The sequence below is a fragment of the Macaca thibetana genome, chromosome 19 (assembly GCF_024542745.1).
Source record: "Macaca thibetana thibetana isolate TM-01 chromosome 19, ASM2454274v1, whole genome shotgun sequence".
In the NCBI taxonomy this organism is placed as follows: domain Eukaryota; kingdom Metazoa; phylum Chordata; class Mammalia; order Primates; family Cercopithecidae; genus Macaca; species Macaca thibetana.
Window position 1 is genome coordinate 21,660,783 of NC_065596.1, and position 17,030 is coordinate 21,677,812.

Consider the following 17,030-nt stretch of genomic DNA (forward strand, 5'->3'; position numbering starts at 1 on the left):
CTTCCCCGAAGCTTTCCAGATCACTCCCAAAGGACGCCCAGAAAGACTAGAGCCGGGCGCTGTGGCTCACACCCATGATCCCAGCACTTTGGGAGGCCGAGGCAGGAGGATTGCTTGAACCCAGGAGTTCCTGGCGACAGCAAGGCCCCATCTCTACAAAAGAATTTTAAAAATTAGGCCGGGCGCGGTGGCTCAAGCCTGTAATCCCAGCACTTTGGGAGGCCGAGGCAGGAGGATCACGAGGTCAGGAGATCGAGACCATCCTGGCTAACACGGTGAAACCCCGTCTCTACTAAAAATAACAAAAAAGCCGGGCGCGGTGGCTCACGCCTGTAATCCCAGCACTTTGGGAGGCCGAGGCGGGCGGATCACAAGGTCAGGAGATCGAGACCACGGTGAAACCCCGTCTCTACTAAAAATACAAAAAATTAGCCAGGCGCGGTTGTGGGCGCCTGTAGTCCCAGCTACTCGGGAGGCTGAGGCAGGAGAATGGCGTGAACCCGGGAGGCGGAGCTTGCAGTGAGCCAAGATCGCGCCACTGCACTCCAGCCTGGGCGACAGAGCGAGACTCCGTCTCAAAAAAAAAATAATAATAATAATAATAACAAAAAAAACCTAGCCGGGCAAGGTGGCGGGCGCCTGTAGTCCCAGCTACTCGGGAGGCTGAGGCAGGAGAATGGCATAAGCCTGGGATGCGGAGCTTGGAGTGAGCTGAGATCCGGCCACTGCACTCCAGCCTGGGCTACAGAGCGAGACTCTGTCTCAAAAAAAAAAAAAAAAAATTTTTTTTTAAATTAGCTAGATAGGGTGGTGCAAACCTGTGGTCCCAGCTACTCCGGAGGCTGAGGTGGGAGGATGGCCTGAGCCCAGGAGGTCCAGGCTGCAGTGAGCTATCATGGTGCCACTGTACTCCAGCCTGGGCAACAGAGCAAGACCCTGTCTAAAAAAAAAGGAAAAGTGGGGAGTACAGGTGACTTGGGGCCGGGAGCCAGCAATAGGCAGGGTTGTGGGCTGGGCAGTGTGGAGGGTATTTCCCCCCAGTGCTGGGAGAGGCGATGGCAATCTAGATATGGCCTTATCAATTCATGTTAGTTACCAACGACTGAAAAAATGCAGACCACCGGGGCATTGCTCATGTCTCCAGCTCTGATCCGCTGTTGTACTAGGGGGCTAACCAGGCCTATGTCTGCCTCCTTCTTGAACAGCTCAGTGAATTCATCTAAACAGCCTTCCTACAGCAGCTTCCCACTCCAGGTGGCCAGACGGGAGTTCCAGACCAGTGTTGTCTCCCAGGACATTGACACGGCAGCCAAGTTGATTGGTGCTGGGGCAGCCAGAGTTGGTGTGGCGGGTTCAGGGGCTGGCATTGGAACGGTGTTGGGCAGCTTGATCATTGGCTATGCCAGGAACCTGTCTGTCAAGCAGCAGCTCTTCTTCTGTGCCATTCTGGGCTTTGCCCTGTCTGAGGTTGTGGGGCTCTTCTGTTTGACGGTCGCCTTCCTCATCCTCTTCACCATGTGAGGCTCCCTGGGGGCCACCTGCCTGTTGCTGCTACAGCTCCACACCATTCCTGGGGCTGGGGTGTGCTAAGCTTTACCATTAAACACAACGTTTGTCTAAAAAAAAAAAAAGAAAAGAAAAGAAAAGAAAGAGAGAGCTACTCTGTAGGCTGAGGTGGGAGGACGGCTTGAGCCCAGGAGGTCCAGGCTGCAGTGAGCAATCATGGTGCCACTGCACTCCAGCCTGGGCAACAGAGCAAGATCCTGTCTAAAAAGAAAGAAAGAAAGAAAAAGAAAAAAGAAAGAGAGACTCCAACCAGCCTTTCTTCCCTGGTTCCCTGACAGCTCATTGTGCCCCTACGGCTAACAGCAGCTGGAGCTGACAGCCTTTCACTGGGCCTGTCAGCAGCCTTGGAGGAACCCCGAGCCGATTTAATAGACAGGACACTGAGGCTCAGATAACAAGTGCGGTTTCGGACAAGAGCAGGAGAGGAGGTGGAGAAACAGACCCTCGTGCGCGGCTGGTGGGGATGGAACAAGGCCCAGCCTGACGGCTTCTCACATGGGTAAACGTGGAATTACCATAGGCCCAGCAATCCCACTCCTGGGTATAGATCCCACAGAACCGACAGCAGGGACTCAAAGAGGTGTTTGCACACACATGTGCACAGCGGCACAATTCCCAACAACTCCAGGGTGAAAGCCACCCCAGGCGTCCATCAGTAGATAAACACGGCATGGTCCAACCAGACAGTGGAATATTACTCAGCCATGAAAAGGAAGAGAATCCAGACATAGGCTACAGCATGATGAACCTCGAGGACCTCACGCTCAGTGAGAGGAGCCAGACACGAAAGGACGTGTCCTGTGTGATCCCACTTCTGGGAGGTCCCTGGAGTCGTCAGATTCACAGAGACAGGAAGTAGGATGGGGGATGCGGGGGGCTGGGGAGGGGGACAGGGAGTGAGTGTTTCACAGGGACAGAGTTTCAGTTTGGGAAGAGGAGAAAGTTCTGGAGAGGATGGTGGTGATGGCGGCACAACATTGTAGTGAGAAAAGAGAGAGGGAGAGGAAGGGCTCAAAGTCAGCCCCAAGCCCCATCTTCAGCGTCATATGGGATGCGTGTTCCTGCAGCCTCACCGTTGAGTTTGAAGGCATGATGTCAGAATGCAGGCCCAGCAGGGATCCCCCCACCAGGGAGATGGCGGGGGTGGCTGGCAGGGCGGGTTTCACCTGGACTGCACCAGGCCAGGTGTGACGGGCTCTGGGCCAGACCCAGGCACCCGAGGTGAGAAGGCAGCAGCTCTCATCTCAGGATACCCAGGCCTCCCCGAGGCGGCAGAACTCCGGCCGTACCTCGCAGCAGCTGGTCCGTGGCGCCCACGGTATATCCCACGCATGCAGTGCCTTTCCGGCCTCTTCCAGAAAGAATTTAATTCGCCCCTTTGCATACAACCATGGGAGGGAAATGCCAGTCCTACTTTTATTGTTTGTTTGTTTGTTTTTGTTTCAAGACGCAGTCTTGCTCTGTCACCCAGGCTGGAGTGCGGTGGTGCGATCAGGGCTCACTGCAACCTCTGCCTCCCGGGTTCAAGCGATTCTCCTGCTTCAGCCTCCCAAGTAGCTGGGACTACAGGCGCCCGCCACCACGCCCGGCTAATTTTTGTATTTTTGGTAGAGATGGGGTTTCGCCATGAACAAGACTCTAATTCTTTCTCCACGTCGGCCAGGCTGGTCTCGAACTCCTGACCTCAGGTGATCCGCCCACCTCAGCCTCCCGAACTGCTGGGATTACAGGTGTGAGCCACTGCCTCCAGCCCTGATCCCACTTTTAGATCGTTCTCCACAGACAGCACAGAAGCGACTTGTCCGAGGCCACGCAGCTGTGAGGGGACAGGGCACACAGAACATCTTAAGTCTTCTAGCTGCTTCCCTCGGACTAGCCCCGCCTCCTCCATCAGTGCAGAAACATGGTTGGGGAGTGGGCTCGGAACCGTGGTCCCCTCAACACCTATTTCATGAAGGAAGCCAGGCCAGGCGTGTGGGACTCAGGCCTGTAATCCCAGCACTTTGGGAGGCCGAGGCGGGTGGATCACCTGAGGTTGGGAGTTCGAGACCAGCCTGGCCAACATGGTGAAACCCCATCTCTACTAAAAATACAAAAATTAGCCGGGTGTGGTGGCGCCTGTAGTCTCAGCTACTCAGGAGGCTGAGGCAGGAGAATTGCTTGGACCTAGGAGGCAGAGGTTGCAGTGAGCCAAGATTGTGTCCCTGCACTCCAGTGTAGGCAACAGGGCAAGACTCTGTCTCAAAAAAAAAAAAAAAAAAAAAAAAAAAGCAGAAATAAGCAGAAATGTCCGTAACAGGCAGATCCACAGAGAACATGGATGTGTGGTTGGAGGGGACAGGGTGACTGCTAATGCCGACAAGGTTTCCATTTAAGATGATGAAACAGTTCTGGAATTCAGCCAGCACACTGGCTCACGCCTGTAATCTCAGCAACTTGGGAGGCTGAGGTGGGAGGATCGCTTGAGACCGGGAGTTCAAGGCTTCAGTGAGAGAAGAAGGTACCACTGTAGTCTGGTCTGGGTGACAGAATGTTAACTCTTAAAAACAAACAAACAACAAAAAGACTGGGCGTGGTGGCGGACGCCTGTAGTCCCAGCTACTCGGGAGGGTGAGGCAGGAGAATTGCTTGAACCCGGGAGGCGGAGGTTGCAGTGAGCCGAGATCACGCCACTGCACTCCAGCCTGGCGACAGAGCGAGACTCCCTCTCAAAAAAAGAAAAGAAAAAGTGTTGGAACGAGATAGTGGTGATGGTCGCACAGCTCTGTGAAGGAATTAAAAACTTTCTCGACCAGCCTAGGCAACATAGTGAAACCCGTCTCTACAAAAAATAAATAACTAAGCAGGCATGGTGGCATGCACCTGTAGTCCCAGATACCTGGGAAGCTGAGGCAGGAGGATTGCTTGAGCCCAGGAGTTAAAGACCAGCCTGGACAACACAGCAAGACCCTGTCTCTACAAAAAATAAAAAATTAGCCTGGTGTGTTGGTGTGCACCTGTGGTCCCAGCCACTCGGGAGGCTCAGGTGGGAGGATCGCTTGAGCTCAGGAGGTGGAGGCTGCAGTGAGCTGAGACCGTACCACTGCACTCCAGCCTGGTGGACGGAGTGAGACCTCATCTCAAAAAACAAAACAAAACAAAACAAAAACAAATGAACAAAAAACAAAGAGGGACAATGTGGCATTGTCAAAAGAACAAACAGGCCAATGGGACAGGATAGGTAGGTAGTCCGTATTTTATATGACCCATATAAAATGGTCCACTAGCCGGGCGTGGTGGCTCACGCCTGTAATCCCAACACTTTGAGAGGCCAAGGTGGGCAGATCACCTGAGATCAGGAGTTCAAGACCAGCCTGGCCAACATGGTGAAACCCCGTCTCTACTAAAAATACAAAAATTAGCCAGGCGTGGTGGTGGGTGCTGTAATCCCAGCTGCTTGGAAGGGTGAGGCAGGAGGATCACTTGACCCCGGGAGGCAGAGGTTGCAGTGAGCCAAGATCGCACCTCTGCACTCTAGCCTGGGCAACAGAGCAGGACTCCATCAGAAGGAAGGAAAGAGAGAGAGAGAGAGAAAGACAGGAAGGAAGGGAGGAAGGAAGGAAGGAAGGAAAGAAGAAAGGAAGGAGGGAAGGAAGGAGGAAAGGGGAGGGAAGAGAGAGAGAAAGAAAGAAGGAAAGAGAGAGAAAAGAGACCACACATCTGATAACTCTTTCACTTAACATAGCCTGCGGGTGCCCTCCGAGCCACCGCTGCACACCACCCATCCTAGAAATGCAACGTGGCCTAACCACACCTCTGCAGGCAGATTTGAGATGGTTCCAGTTTGGAAGTGTTCACAGTTCTGCCATCAGAACAAGGATAAGGATATAGGTAGACATCTTTGCCCACGTGTCCAACAAGGTCTTTACAATAAATTCCTAGGTACGGAATCGTCACATCAGCAGGTAGCACTTTCTCGGTTCCGACGATGCCGCCACCTTTTCTTCCCAAAATGTTGACCAGGGACCCTCTGTTATCTGTGCTGGACAGGCCCCCATTCCGCAGATCCTAGAAGACACTGGGCGTCATGAGGCTTCCATCCATGACAGTCCGAGGGGCTAGAGTGGAATCTTGTTATTGGTACATTTGTTGTTGTTTGTTAAAGCTGGACAACTCCGCCAGGCACGGTGGTTCACGTCTATCATATCAGCACTTTGGAGGCCAAGGTGGGTGGATTGCTTGAGTCTAAGAGTTTGAGACCAGCCTGGACAACATAGTGAGACCGCATCTCTAAAAAAAAAAATACAAACATTAGCCAGGCATGGTGCCATGCACCTGTAATCCCAGCTACTGGGGAGGCTGAGGCAGGAGGATCAGTTGAGCTCAGGAGGTCAAGGCTGCAGTGAGCTGTGATCACACCACTGTACTCCAGCCTGGGTGACAGAGCGAGGCCCTATCTCAAAAAATTAAAAAGCCAAACTGAACATCTCTTTTTAGGCTTGGGGGTTTGTTTCCTTGTGTGAATTGTGGGTTCACGTCCTTTACCATCTTTCCACTGTCCGAGGAGGGCTCTCTGCTCCTGGAAAACCTTCCAGTACCTTCCGCTTATGGCTAAGACTTGGCTCCTGGGCTGTCTGTCTGAAACTCCTCCTGGGGCCCACTGTGGGGCTGCATCCTTAGGGATTTAGCTTCTCCTTTGCTCCCATGATCTCAGCTAAGTGGGTGTGGAGATGCCCATTTTACAGATGGAAGAGCAGAGGTTTGCAGGTGCCGCTTCCCCACTGAACACAGGCCCCATCCACATGTGGCTGGAAAGGGAAGTTTCCTTCCTGACCTGAGGCCCAGTCGAGCTCTGTGTGTCTCCCCGTGCCTGACTGTCATAGTCCTTTTCGTGTTGCTATAAAGGAATAGAGCGGAGGCTGAGGGGTTTATCAAGCAAAGAGGTTTATCTGGTTCATAGTTCTGCAGACCATACAAGCATGCTGCCAGCATCTGCTGGGCTTCTGGTGAGGCCTCAGGAAGCTTCCACTCATGGCAGAAGGTGAAGGGGGAGCAGGCATCACATACGGCCAGAGAGGGAGCCAGAGAAAGGAGGGAGGAGGTGCCAGGCTCTTTTTAACAACCAGGTTGTCTGTGAACTAACAGAGTGAGAACTCACTCATTCCCGAGGGGAGAGCACCAAGCTATTCATGAGGCATCCACCCCCACAACCCAAATGCCGCCCACCCAGCCTCATCTCCAACACTGGGGGTCACATTTCAACGTGAGATCCGGAGGCACGAACATCGGCCCCGTGTCACTGACCTTGCTCAGGGCTATGCTGCCGGATTCTGGGATTTTGTGGTTATTTTTGTTGCCATTGTTCTAGTGTGGTGGTTCGCAGCTGGGGCTGATCCTGCTCCCCAGGGGACACTGGGAGATGTCTGGTGACATTTGTGGTTTATCATGACTGGGCGATGGTTGATGTCTGAGGACATCTGTGGTTATCCTGATGGGGGTGCTGTTGGCATGGAGTGGGTGGAGGCCAGGGACGCTGCTCAGCACCCTGCAGTGCTCAGGACAGCCCCACCCCAGAGAATGGTCTGGCCACAGTGTCCACAGTGCTAAGAGGAGAGACCCTATTTAGTATAATAGCAATAAATTATCATTGCTTGCAACAAATTACCATTGCTTGCACTTTTTGTTTAAGAATGGAGATGATTGCCCTCTGTTGTGTAGCGGTTGCTGCCCCAGAGTTATGCTGCATCCTTTGTGGAACTGGACCCCAGCAGGTGCCTCATGCTGGGGCCTCTCTCATCACTGAGTTGTGTGTGTGTGTGTGTGCACCTGTGTGTATATGCATGTGTGCATTTGTGTATGTGTGTGTGCTTGTGTGTGCCTAATGGTATGTGTGTGTGCTTCTGTGTATATATTTGCTTTTGTGTATATGTGTGTGCTTCTGTATGTGTGAGCTTGTGTGTATATGTGTGTAAATATGTATATGTGTATATGTTTTTGTGCATATATCTGTATGTGTATATTTGTGTGTATTTGTATATTTGTATATGTATGTGTATGTGTATAGTGTGGATATATGTTTGCACATGAGTGTGTGTGTGCATTTGTGTGTATATTTGTGTGTATTTGCATATGTGTATATATGTGTGTATATGTGTGTATGCATGTGTGTATACGTGCATGTATATGTGTGTATGTGTGTATATTTGTGTGTATATGTATGTGTATATGTGTATATCTTTATGGGTATATGTGTATGTGTGTATGTGTATATATGTGTGTATGTATATGTGTGTATGTGCATGTGTCTGTGTGTAATGTGCATGTGTATGTGTATGTGCATGTGTGTGCATGTGTATATATGTGTATATGTGCACGTGTGTGCATGTGTCTATGTGTGTGTGTGCGCATGTGTATATGTGTATGTATGTGTATATGTGTATGTGTGCATATGTATGTGTGTGCATGTGTATTGTATGCCTATATATGTGCATATGTGCATGTGTGTGTATAATGTATGTATGTGTACGTGTGTATATGTGTGCATATGTACATGTGTATGTAATCTGTATATGTATGTATATGTGTGTATATGCACGTATGTGTATGTGTGTATGTATATGTGTGTGCCTGTATATGTGTATATGTGCACGTGTGTGTCCATGTGTATGTGTGTATGTTTATATATGTGTGTGTATGTGCATATATGTATGTGTGTATGTTTGCATGTCTATATGTGTATGTGCATGTGTATTTATGTGTATGTATGTTTATGTGTATATGTATCTGTACGTGTGTATATGTGTGTATATGTGCACGTGTGTATGTGGTATATGTGGTATATGTGTATATAGGTATGTTTATGTGTATGTGTATGTGTGTGCTCACGTGTATGTGTATATGTCTAATGGGTGTATGTGCACGTGTATGTATGTATATCTGTATATATGTGTATGTGTATATATGTGTGTGCATGTGTATGTGTATGTCTATATATGTGTGTATATGTGCATGTGTGTGTATATGTGTATGTATATGTGTGTAAGTGTGCATGGGTATATGTGTGTACTATTGTATGTGTATATATGTGCATGTATGTGTGTATATGTGCACGTGTGTTTATGTGTGCATGTATATGTATATGTGCATGTGTATATATGTGTGTGCATGTGTGTACGTGTATGTGTGTATGTATATGTGTGTGCATGTGTATATGTGTGTATATGTGCATGTGTGTGTATGTATATGTGTGTATGTGTATGTGTGTGTGCGAGTGTATATGTATGTCTCTATATGTGTGTATGTGCACGTGTGTGTATGTGTGCTCACATGCTTGTGACTGTCTTTGGGTGGCTGGAGTGCCTGGTGAGGTGCATTTTCCAGGAAGGCTTTGTGAACGCCCTACTTCCTGAGTTCCTGCCGAATGGCAACGCCCTTCTCTCCCTTGCATGCCTGAGTGCGTCCTGCCCGGGAACAGATGGGTGACTTCCCCATTGCCCAGCTGACATTGCCCTGCCCCTATGGAGTCTAGTGCTCTGAAGAGAAGACTTGTGACCTTTTTGGTCTCATCCTAGACCACAAGGCAGCAAGCTTTTCCTGTAAAGGGCCAAAGAGTTGCTGTTTTCGGCTCTGTGGACCAGACAGTCTCTGGCTCCACCACTCAAATCTGCCTCTGTAGCACAGAAGAATCAAAGGCGGTGCTTAAGTAGGATACGACAGACGACACCGGCCCAGCGCAGTGGCCCATGCCTGCAATCCCAGCACTTTGGGAGGCCTAGGTGGGAGGATCACTTGAGCTCAGGAGTTCAAGACCAGCCTGGGCAAAATGGCAAAAAAAAAGAATGCAAAAATTAGCCTGTGTGACGGTGTGCATCTGCAGTCCCAGCTACTCAGGAGGCTGAGGCAGGAGGGTCGCTTGAGCCCGGGAGGTGGAGGCTGTGTGAGCTATGATTGCACCACGGCACTGCAGCCTGGGTGACAGAGTGAGACCCTCTCTCGCACACACACACACACACACACACACACACACACACACACAAAATCGAGGACAACTGAGAAGAAATAAACCTTCAGATGAAGAAGGTGTGTTTTGGAGAAGCATCACTACAGAAATGATCACGGCCAAACCAGTGACTTGAACTCAAGGAGCTTCTAGAGCAGGGGTCAGCCAGAAAGGGCCCATGATGGACAGTGTGGGTTTTTTGTTATTGTTTTTGTGTTTTTGTTTTTATTTTTGAGACCGAGTCCTACTCTGTTGCCCAGGCTGGGGTGCGGTGGCGCCATCTCGGCTCGCTGGAATCTCCGCCTTCTGGATTCAAGCGATTCTCCTGCCTCGGCCTCTCGAGTAGCTGGGATTACAGGTGTGCGCCACCACGCCTGGCTGTTTTGTAATTTTAGTAGACACGGGGTTTCACCATTGTTGGTCAGGCTGTTCTCGAACTCCTGACCTCAAATGATCCGCCTGCCTCGGCCTCCCAAAGTGCTGGGATTACAGGCTGGAGTCACCATGCCCAGCGACAGTGTGTTCTTTGTAAATAAAGTTTCATTGGCACCCACCATGCCCACTCATTGAGAAATCGTCCACAACGGTTCTCCTGCCTCTGCGGCTGAGTTGAGCAGTTGCAACAGAGACCATCTGACCCACAAAGCCAGAGAAGTTTGCTCTCTGGCCTTTTATAGGAAAATGTTGCCAACTCCGGCCTCACAACCTCTATCCAGTCCTTCAGTGGTGGGGGTGGAAGGGGAAGGAGGTGTCCCCCGACCATCGCTGTGGCCCAAATTCTGGTCTGCTGTCTCAGACCCTTCTCCCGGAGCCAGGCTGAGCCGCCTCTTAGGGGTTTGTGTGAGTTTCGTGGAGCTGCTCTTACAAGATTCACAGACCCGGCCGTTTAGACACTGCAGGTTCATTCTCTCTCTGTTCTGGAGGCTGGAAGTCCAAGGCCAAGGTGTAGGCAGGGCTGGGTTCTTCCGAAGCCAGGAGGGAGAATCTGTCCCAGGGCCACTCCCGGCTCCTGGTGGTGGCTGGAGATCCTTGGCCTTCCCTGGCTTGTGGAAGTGACACCCCCAATCTCTGCCTTGTCTCCCCAGTCTCTTATCTATACAGCATTCTCTCTCCTGTGCGCATCTGTGTCCAAATGTCTCCTTTATTTATTTTATTGATTGATTGATTTGTTGATTGATTTTTGAGACAGAGTCTCGCTCTGTCACCCAGGCTGGAGTGCGGTGGCGCAATCTCGGCTCACTGCAACCTCCGCCTCCCGGGTTCAAGCGATTCTCCTGCCTCAGCCTCCTGAGTAGCTGGGACTACAGGTACGTGCTACCAGGCCCGGCTAATTTTTGTTTTATTAGTAGAGATGGGATAGGGTCTGTCTATGTCACCCAGGCTGGAGTGCAGTGGCACAGTCATGGCTCACTACAGCCTGGACCTCCTAGGGCTCAAGCTGTCCTCCCACTCAGCCTCCCAAGTAGCTCGTTCACAGCCACGTGCCACCACACCCAGCTAATTTTTACATTTTTTTTGCGGAGATAAGATCTTGCTATGTCGTCCAGGCTGGTCTCGTGCTCCTAGACCCAAAGGATTCTCCCACCTTGGTCTTCCCAAAGCACTGAGATTACAGGTGTGAACCACCATGCCCAGCCTCAATTTATTTATTTTACTTATTTTATTTATTTATTTATTTATTTATTTATTTATTTATTTATTTATCTGAGACAGAGTCTCTCTCTGTCGCCCAGGCTGGAGTGCAGTGGTGAGATCTCAGTTCACTGCGACCTTCGCTTCCCAGGCTCAAGTGATTCTCCTGCCCCAACCTCCCAAGTAACTGGGATTACAGGTGCCCGCCACCACATCCGGCTAATTTTTGTATTTTTTAGTAGGAACAGGGTTTCGACACGTTGGCCAGGCTGGTCTCGAATTCCTGACCTCAGGTGATCCACCTGCCTTGGTCTCCCAAAGTGCTGGGATTACAGGCGTGAGCCACCACGCCCAGCCTTTAATTTCCTTTAAAGTCAGAAGAATACCATCCGCCTGTCTCATATTTATTCTTCCACCAACGTGGTCATAAAGTAGTATTTTCTATGGATGGGGAATGGCAGATGTCATAATGAGACGCTGAGGGCATCTCCACCACCCTGAACAGATCCCGCTTACCATTGAGACTACCGCTGGCCCCAGTAAGGGGCTAAAACTCTCCACAAAGCAGCCAAGGCCTCTTTTTTTTTTTTGGCTCTGTCACCCAGGCTGGAGGGCAGCGGTGCGATTTCGGCTAAATGCCACCTCCACATCCCAGGTTCAAGCGATTCTCCTGCATCAGCCTTCTAAGCAGCTGGGATTACAGGTGCACACCACCACGCCCGCCTAATTTTTGTTTTTAGCAGAGTAGGGGTTTCACCATGCTGGCCAGGCTGGTCTCGAACTCCTGACCTCGGGCGACCCACCCACCTCGGCCTCCCAAAGTGCTGGGATTACAGGTGTAAGCTACTGCGCCTGGCCTCAAGGCCATTTTTGACTCGACTCTGGCCTGGCTCCGGCCACCCGGCCCCCTGCCCCTGCACTCTTCCACACCCACGTCCCAGCTCTGAACTCAGGGTGTTGCCCAGGCCTCTGCATACAGTCAGCCCCCACAGCCTTTCCAACTCCATATCCGCACCCGCGCCGCCCCTCTGGGATAGGACATTGTCTCTGCCATGACTTCTCTCTTTATGCCTTTTTTCCTCCTTAACTGAAATGTAATTCACATACTATAGAACTCGCCCATTGAAGTGATGCAATTTAATGTTTTTAGTATGTTCACAGGGTTGGGCAACCATTACCACTATCAGACCAGGACATTCCTTCCCCCTGAAGGAAACCCCAACCCCATTAGCGGTCACTTTCTATCCCCTCCCCCAGCCACCGGCACCCACGCATCCGCTTCCAGCCTCTGTGGTGGGCCTGTCCTGGACATTTCATAGAAATGGAATCACACAGCTGGGCGCGGTGGCTCACGCCTGTAATCCTCACATTTTGGGAGGCCGAGGCAAGTAGATCACCTGAGGTCAGGAGTTCGAGACCAGCCTGGCCAACATGGTGAAACCCTCGTCTCTACTAAAAATACAAAAATTAGCTGGGCATGGTGCCACACGCCTGTAGTCCCAGCTACTTGGGAGGCTGAGGCATGAGGATCACTTGAACCCGGGAGGCGGAGCTTGCAGTGAGCTGAGATTGTGCCACTGCACTCCAGCCTGGGCGATTGAGTGAGACTCCGTCTCAAAAAAAAAAATGGGATCACACACTGCATGGCCTTTTATGTCTGGCTTTTCTCACTGAGCATGATGTCCTCAAGGTGCATCCATACTATGGCCTGTGTCCGAGCCTCCTTCCTTTGATGGCTGAATACTGTTCCATTAAACGAATGGACCATATTGTGCTTATCTATTCATCCGTTCACGGGCATCTGGGCTGTTTGCAATTTTGCCTGTTATGACTCATGCATCTGTGAACTTTCCTATACAAGTTTCTGTGTAAACCTAACTTTCATTTCCCTTGGGCAGATACTTAGGCCTGGAATTACTGGGTCACATGAAAACTGTGTTTAACCTTTTGAGGAACTGCCAGTCCTTAACTTCAGAGGCTGTTCATCTCTGCAGCTCAGGGTTCTGCAGATACAGCCTGGGCATGTGTCAAATCTGGCCCTCTGCTTGTTTTTACAAATAAAGTTTTATTGGCACACGGCCCCACCCACTCATTTACATATAATTCATGACTGCTTTCTCACTACTTGGGCAGAGATAAACAGTGTCCACAGAGACCTTCTGGCCCCCAGATTCAAAGTGTCTACTCTCTGATCGTTTACAGAAAAGGTGTGCTCATGATCTACCACCTGTGACATCCAAGGTAATTGGCTATTTGTGGGTCTTAATCCCTACTTAAAAGTAAAATAAAAATAAATAAATAAAATAAAAAGAATGCTTCCTTTCCCCTCACACTCTGCACAGAAAACTCCGTAAGGGCGGAATTTGATCTTTTAATTTTTTAATTGTTGTTTTCTACTATCGTTTATCTATTTATTTTTAATTTTTAATTTTATTTATTTTTATTTTTTGACAGCGTCTCACTCTGTTGCTTAGGCTGGAGTGCAGTGTTGCAATCTCGGCTCAGTGCAACCTCCGCCTCCCCAGTTCAAGCAATTCTCCTGCCTCACCCTCCCGAGTAGCTGGGATATCAGGTGCCCGCTACCACGCCCAGCTAATTTTTGTATTTTTAGTAGAGATGGGGTTTTGCCATGTTGGCCAGGCTGGTCTCCAACTCCTGACCTCAGATGATCCACCTGCCCCGGCCTCCCAGAGTGCTGGGATTACAGGCATGAGCCACCACGCCTGGCCGCTACCATGGTGTAAAATGTTTGCACACATCATTCCTCCCGTCCCCCACAGAAGCACTGAGGACATTAGACTCTGGGGCCGCTTCCTGTAGGACCCAGGACTGGCCTCACACAGGCTCCACCCTGAGCTGCTGGTAACTGTCACCTGAAGTCTTAACTGCCCTGTACCCAGCACACCCCAGACCACTTAATCAGGTTCTTCCGGGTGGGACGGGCCTCCCCCAGTGATTGCAGGGTTTAGGAACCCTGGGTGAACTGGTTCCTAATCCTAAATTTCTGCAGTTCTCATGGATTCAGTCCCGGAGGGAAGGAACCAACCGACCCTTCCTTCGACGCACACAGCTTTGGTTTTTGTTTTGTTTTTGTTTTTGTTTCTGAGATGGAGTCTGTCTCTATTGCCCAGGCTATCGTGCAATGGCGTGATCTTGGCTCACTGCAACCTCCGCCTCTCGGGTTCAAGCGATTCTCTTGCCTCAGCCTCCCAAGTAGCTGGAATTACAGGCATGTGCCACCACCTCCAGCTAATTTTTGTATTTTTTTTAGTAGAGACGGGGTTTCACCATGTGGGCCAGGCTGGTCTCGATCTCCTGACCTCAGGATCCACCCACCTCGGCGTCCTACAGCACTGAGATGACAGGCATGAGCCACTGCGCCCAGCCTGATCTTTTAATTTTTAAATTGTTGTTTTCTACTATCATTTATTTATTTATTTATTATTTTTTATTTTAATTTAACTTTTTGTTTTAGACAGAGTCTCGCTGTGTCACCCAGGCTGGAGTGCAGTGGTGTGATCTCGGCTCACTGCAAGCTCCGCCTTCCCGATTCAATCGATTCTCCTGCCTCAGCCTCCCGAGTAGCTAGGATTATAGGCGTGGGTCACCACGTTCAGCTTTTTGTCTTTTTTCAGTAGAGAGCGGGTTTCACCATGTGGGCCAGGCTGGTTTCGATCTCCTGACCTCAGGATCCACCCGCCTCGGCCTCCCAAAGTGCTGGGATGACAGGCATGAGCCACCGCGCCCGGCACAGCTGTGGTTTTTGAGCCTGCAGGGCGCACGCATTGTGTGAGGGTTGTACATGTTTTCTGCTCTTCCCACGTACTCTGAGCCCATGATTCCAATAGGAAGGCGTCGTCCTCTCCACCTCAGGGTCTTCCGTTGTCACGGCTACAGAGAAACACATAAGCTCTGCTGATATTTTATTGTATTTATTTCATTTCGTTCCATTTCGAGAAAGGGTCTCACCATGTTGACCAGGGTGGTCTCAACCTCCTAGTCTCAAGTGGTCCTCCTGCCTCAGCCTCCCAAAGTGCTGGGATTGCAGGCATGAGCCACTGCATCTGGCCTGATTCCTTTTTTTTTTTTTTTTTTAATGACCAATGTATTATTTCCTAGGGTGCCATGCACATTACTACAGATTGCAGGGCTTTAAATAAAAGACATTTTATAACAGTCTCCTCTCCCAGTTCTGGAGGCCAAAAGTCTGAGATCAAGGTGTCTGCAGGGCTGGGCTCCCTCCAGAGACTCCAGGGGCAGGGTTCTTCCTGTTTCTCCCAGCTTCTGGGGACTCTAGCAGTCTTTGGCTGGTGGCCGTGTCACTCCAGTCTCCACCTCCATCCCCACACAGCCGTGTCGTCTCCTCTGCGCCTCTAAATCTCTCCTTCTTGGTGTTTGTTTGTTTTGAGACAGAGTGGCGCTCTGCCACCCAAGCTAGAGTGCAGTGGCACCATCTTGGCTCACTGCAGCCCCCACCTCTTGGGTTCAAGCAATTCTCATGCCTCAGCCTCCCAAGTAGCTGAGACTACAGGCGTACGCCTGGCTAACTTTTGTATTTTTGGTAGAGATGGGATTTCACCATGTTGGCCAGGCTGGTCTCGAACTCCTGGCCTGAAGCGATCCTCCTGCCTTGGCCTCCCAAAGTTCTGGGTTTACAGGTGTGAGCCACCGAATTCGGCCTGTGTCTCTCCTTCTTAAAAGGACACCAGTCATTGGATTTAAGGCCCACCCTACAAACAGGATGATGATTTCATCCCAAGATCCCTATCATCTTCCGTCTGCAGAGCCCCTGTCTCTGAGAAGGTTACATGCCGAGCTTCCAAGAGGATGTGAGCTTTTGCTGGATGCTATTCAACCCCCTGCATTCAATACACATGCTTTTTCTTGAGTTGAAAATTACCTACACTTAAACAGGAGCCCGCCCTTACACACACGAACGCCATTCTCATTTGGCTAACCATCCTTTGATTTTTTTCTTGCTGTTTCCCCCACCCCACCCAACCCCCAAATACCGCCTTCACAGTCTCCTCCATTCCCAGATTTGCAATGCTGCTGTGTTGTTTATGGATGAGCTTCAGATCCTCTCTGGACCAAGGAAGCTTGGGTGGGAAGGTTTAAATAACTCGACAGTTGACCATTAGGCTAAAAATTCACTTAAAATGAGCCCACTGAAGGGTTCAAAAGTGTGACCTGGGCTGGGTGTAGTGGCTCATGCCCATCATCCCAGCACTTTGGGAGGCCGAGGTGGACGGATCACTTGAGGTCAGGAATTCAAGACCGGCCTGACCAACATGGCGAAAGCCCATCTCTACTAAAAATCCCAAAATTAGCCAGGCGTGGTGGTGCACACCCGCAGTTCCAGCTACTATAGGGAGACTGAGGCAGGAGAATCACTTGAACCCAGGAGTCAGAGGTTGCAGTGAGCCAAGATCGTGCCAGTGCACTCCAGCCTGGGCGACAGAAATGAAACCTATCTCAAAACAAAGCAAAACAAAAGTGTGACCTCTGTAATGCTTGGGAGCGGTTCTCTTGGGAGCCTGAGTAGAGTGTGGGGACATTTCTGGTAGTCACAACTACGGGGTGCTCCCAACATGGAGTGGGTGGAGGCCAGGGACGCTGCTCAGCACCCTACAGTGCCGAGGACGGCCCCACCCCAGAGAACGATCCAGCCCCAGTCTCTAGAATACAGCGAGGGAGAGTCCTGTGTTCGTTATTTGAAAAATACTGAGTCTGTCTCTTGCTCACACCGGACGCTGGAAAATAAACTCCGATGGGGCCAATGGGGTAAACCAGGGGGACCCCCAGCTCCTGGGACTCTCCTCTCTGTCTCCCCGCTCAGGGTGTGGATTTCAAT

At 50.5% G+C, this 17,030-nt stretch overlaps 5 protein-coding genes across 7 annotated transcripts in view; 4 read left to right on the top strand and 1 right to left on the bottom strand.

Moving 5' to 3' along the window:
* ZNF556 (zinc finger protein 556) overlaps positions 1–17,030 on the bottom strand; it is a 433,150-nt gene that overhangs the window by 326,966 nt on the left and 89,154 nt on the right. The gene's annotated exons all lie outside the window — the stretch shown is intronic.
* Positions 1–17,030, top strand: part of TIMM13 (translocase of inner mitochondrial membrane 13) — a 319,004-nt gene that overhangs the window by 162,416 nt on the left and 139,558 nt on the right. The window lies entirely within an intron of this gene.
* LSM7 (LSM7 homolog, U6 small nuclear RNA and mRNA degradation associated) overlaps positions 1–17,030 on the top strand; it is a 401,328-nt gene that overhangs the window by 146,679 nt on the left and 237,619 nt on the right. The gene's annotated exons all lie outside the window — the stretch shown is intronic.
* Positions 1–17,030, top strand: part of GNG7 (G protein subunit gamma 7) — a 211,481-nt gene that overhangs the window by 140,459 nt on the left and 53,992 nt on the right. The window lies entirely within an intron of this gene.
* LOC126942840 (ATP synthase F(0) complex subunit C1, mitochondrial-like) lies at positions 776–3,665 on the top strand. The gene has a single exon (XM_050770897.1). The coding sequence runs from the start codon at positions 1,111–1,113 to the stop codon at positions 1,519–1,521; it is 411 nt and encodes a 136-aa protein (XP_050626854.1). The 5' UTR covers positions 776–1,110; the 3' UTR covers positions 1,522–3,665.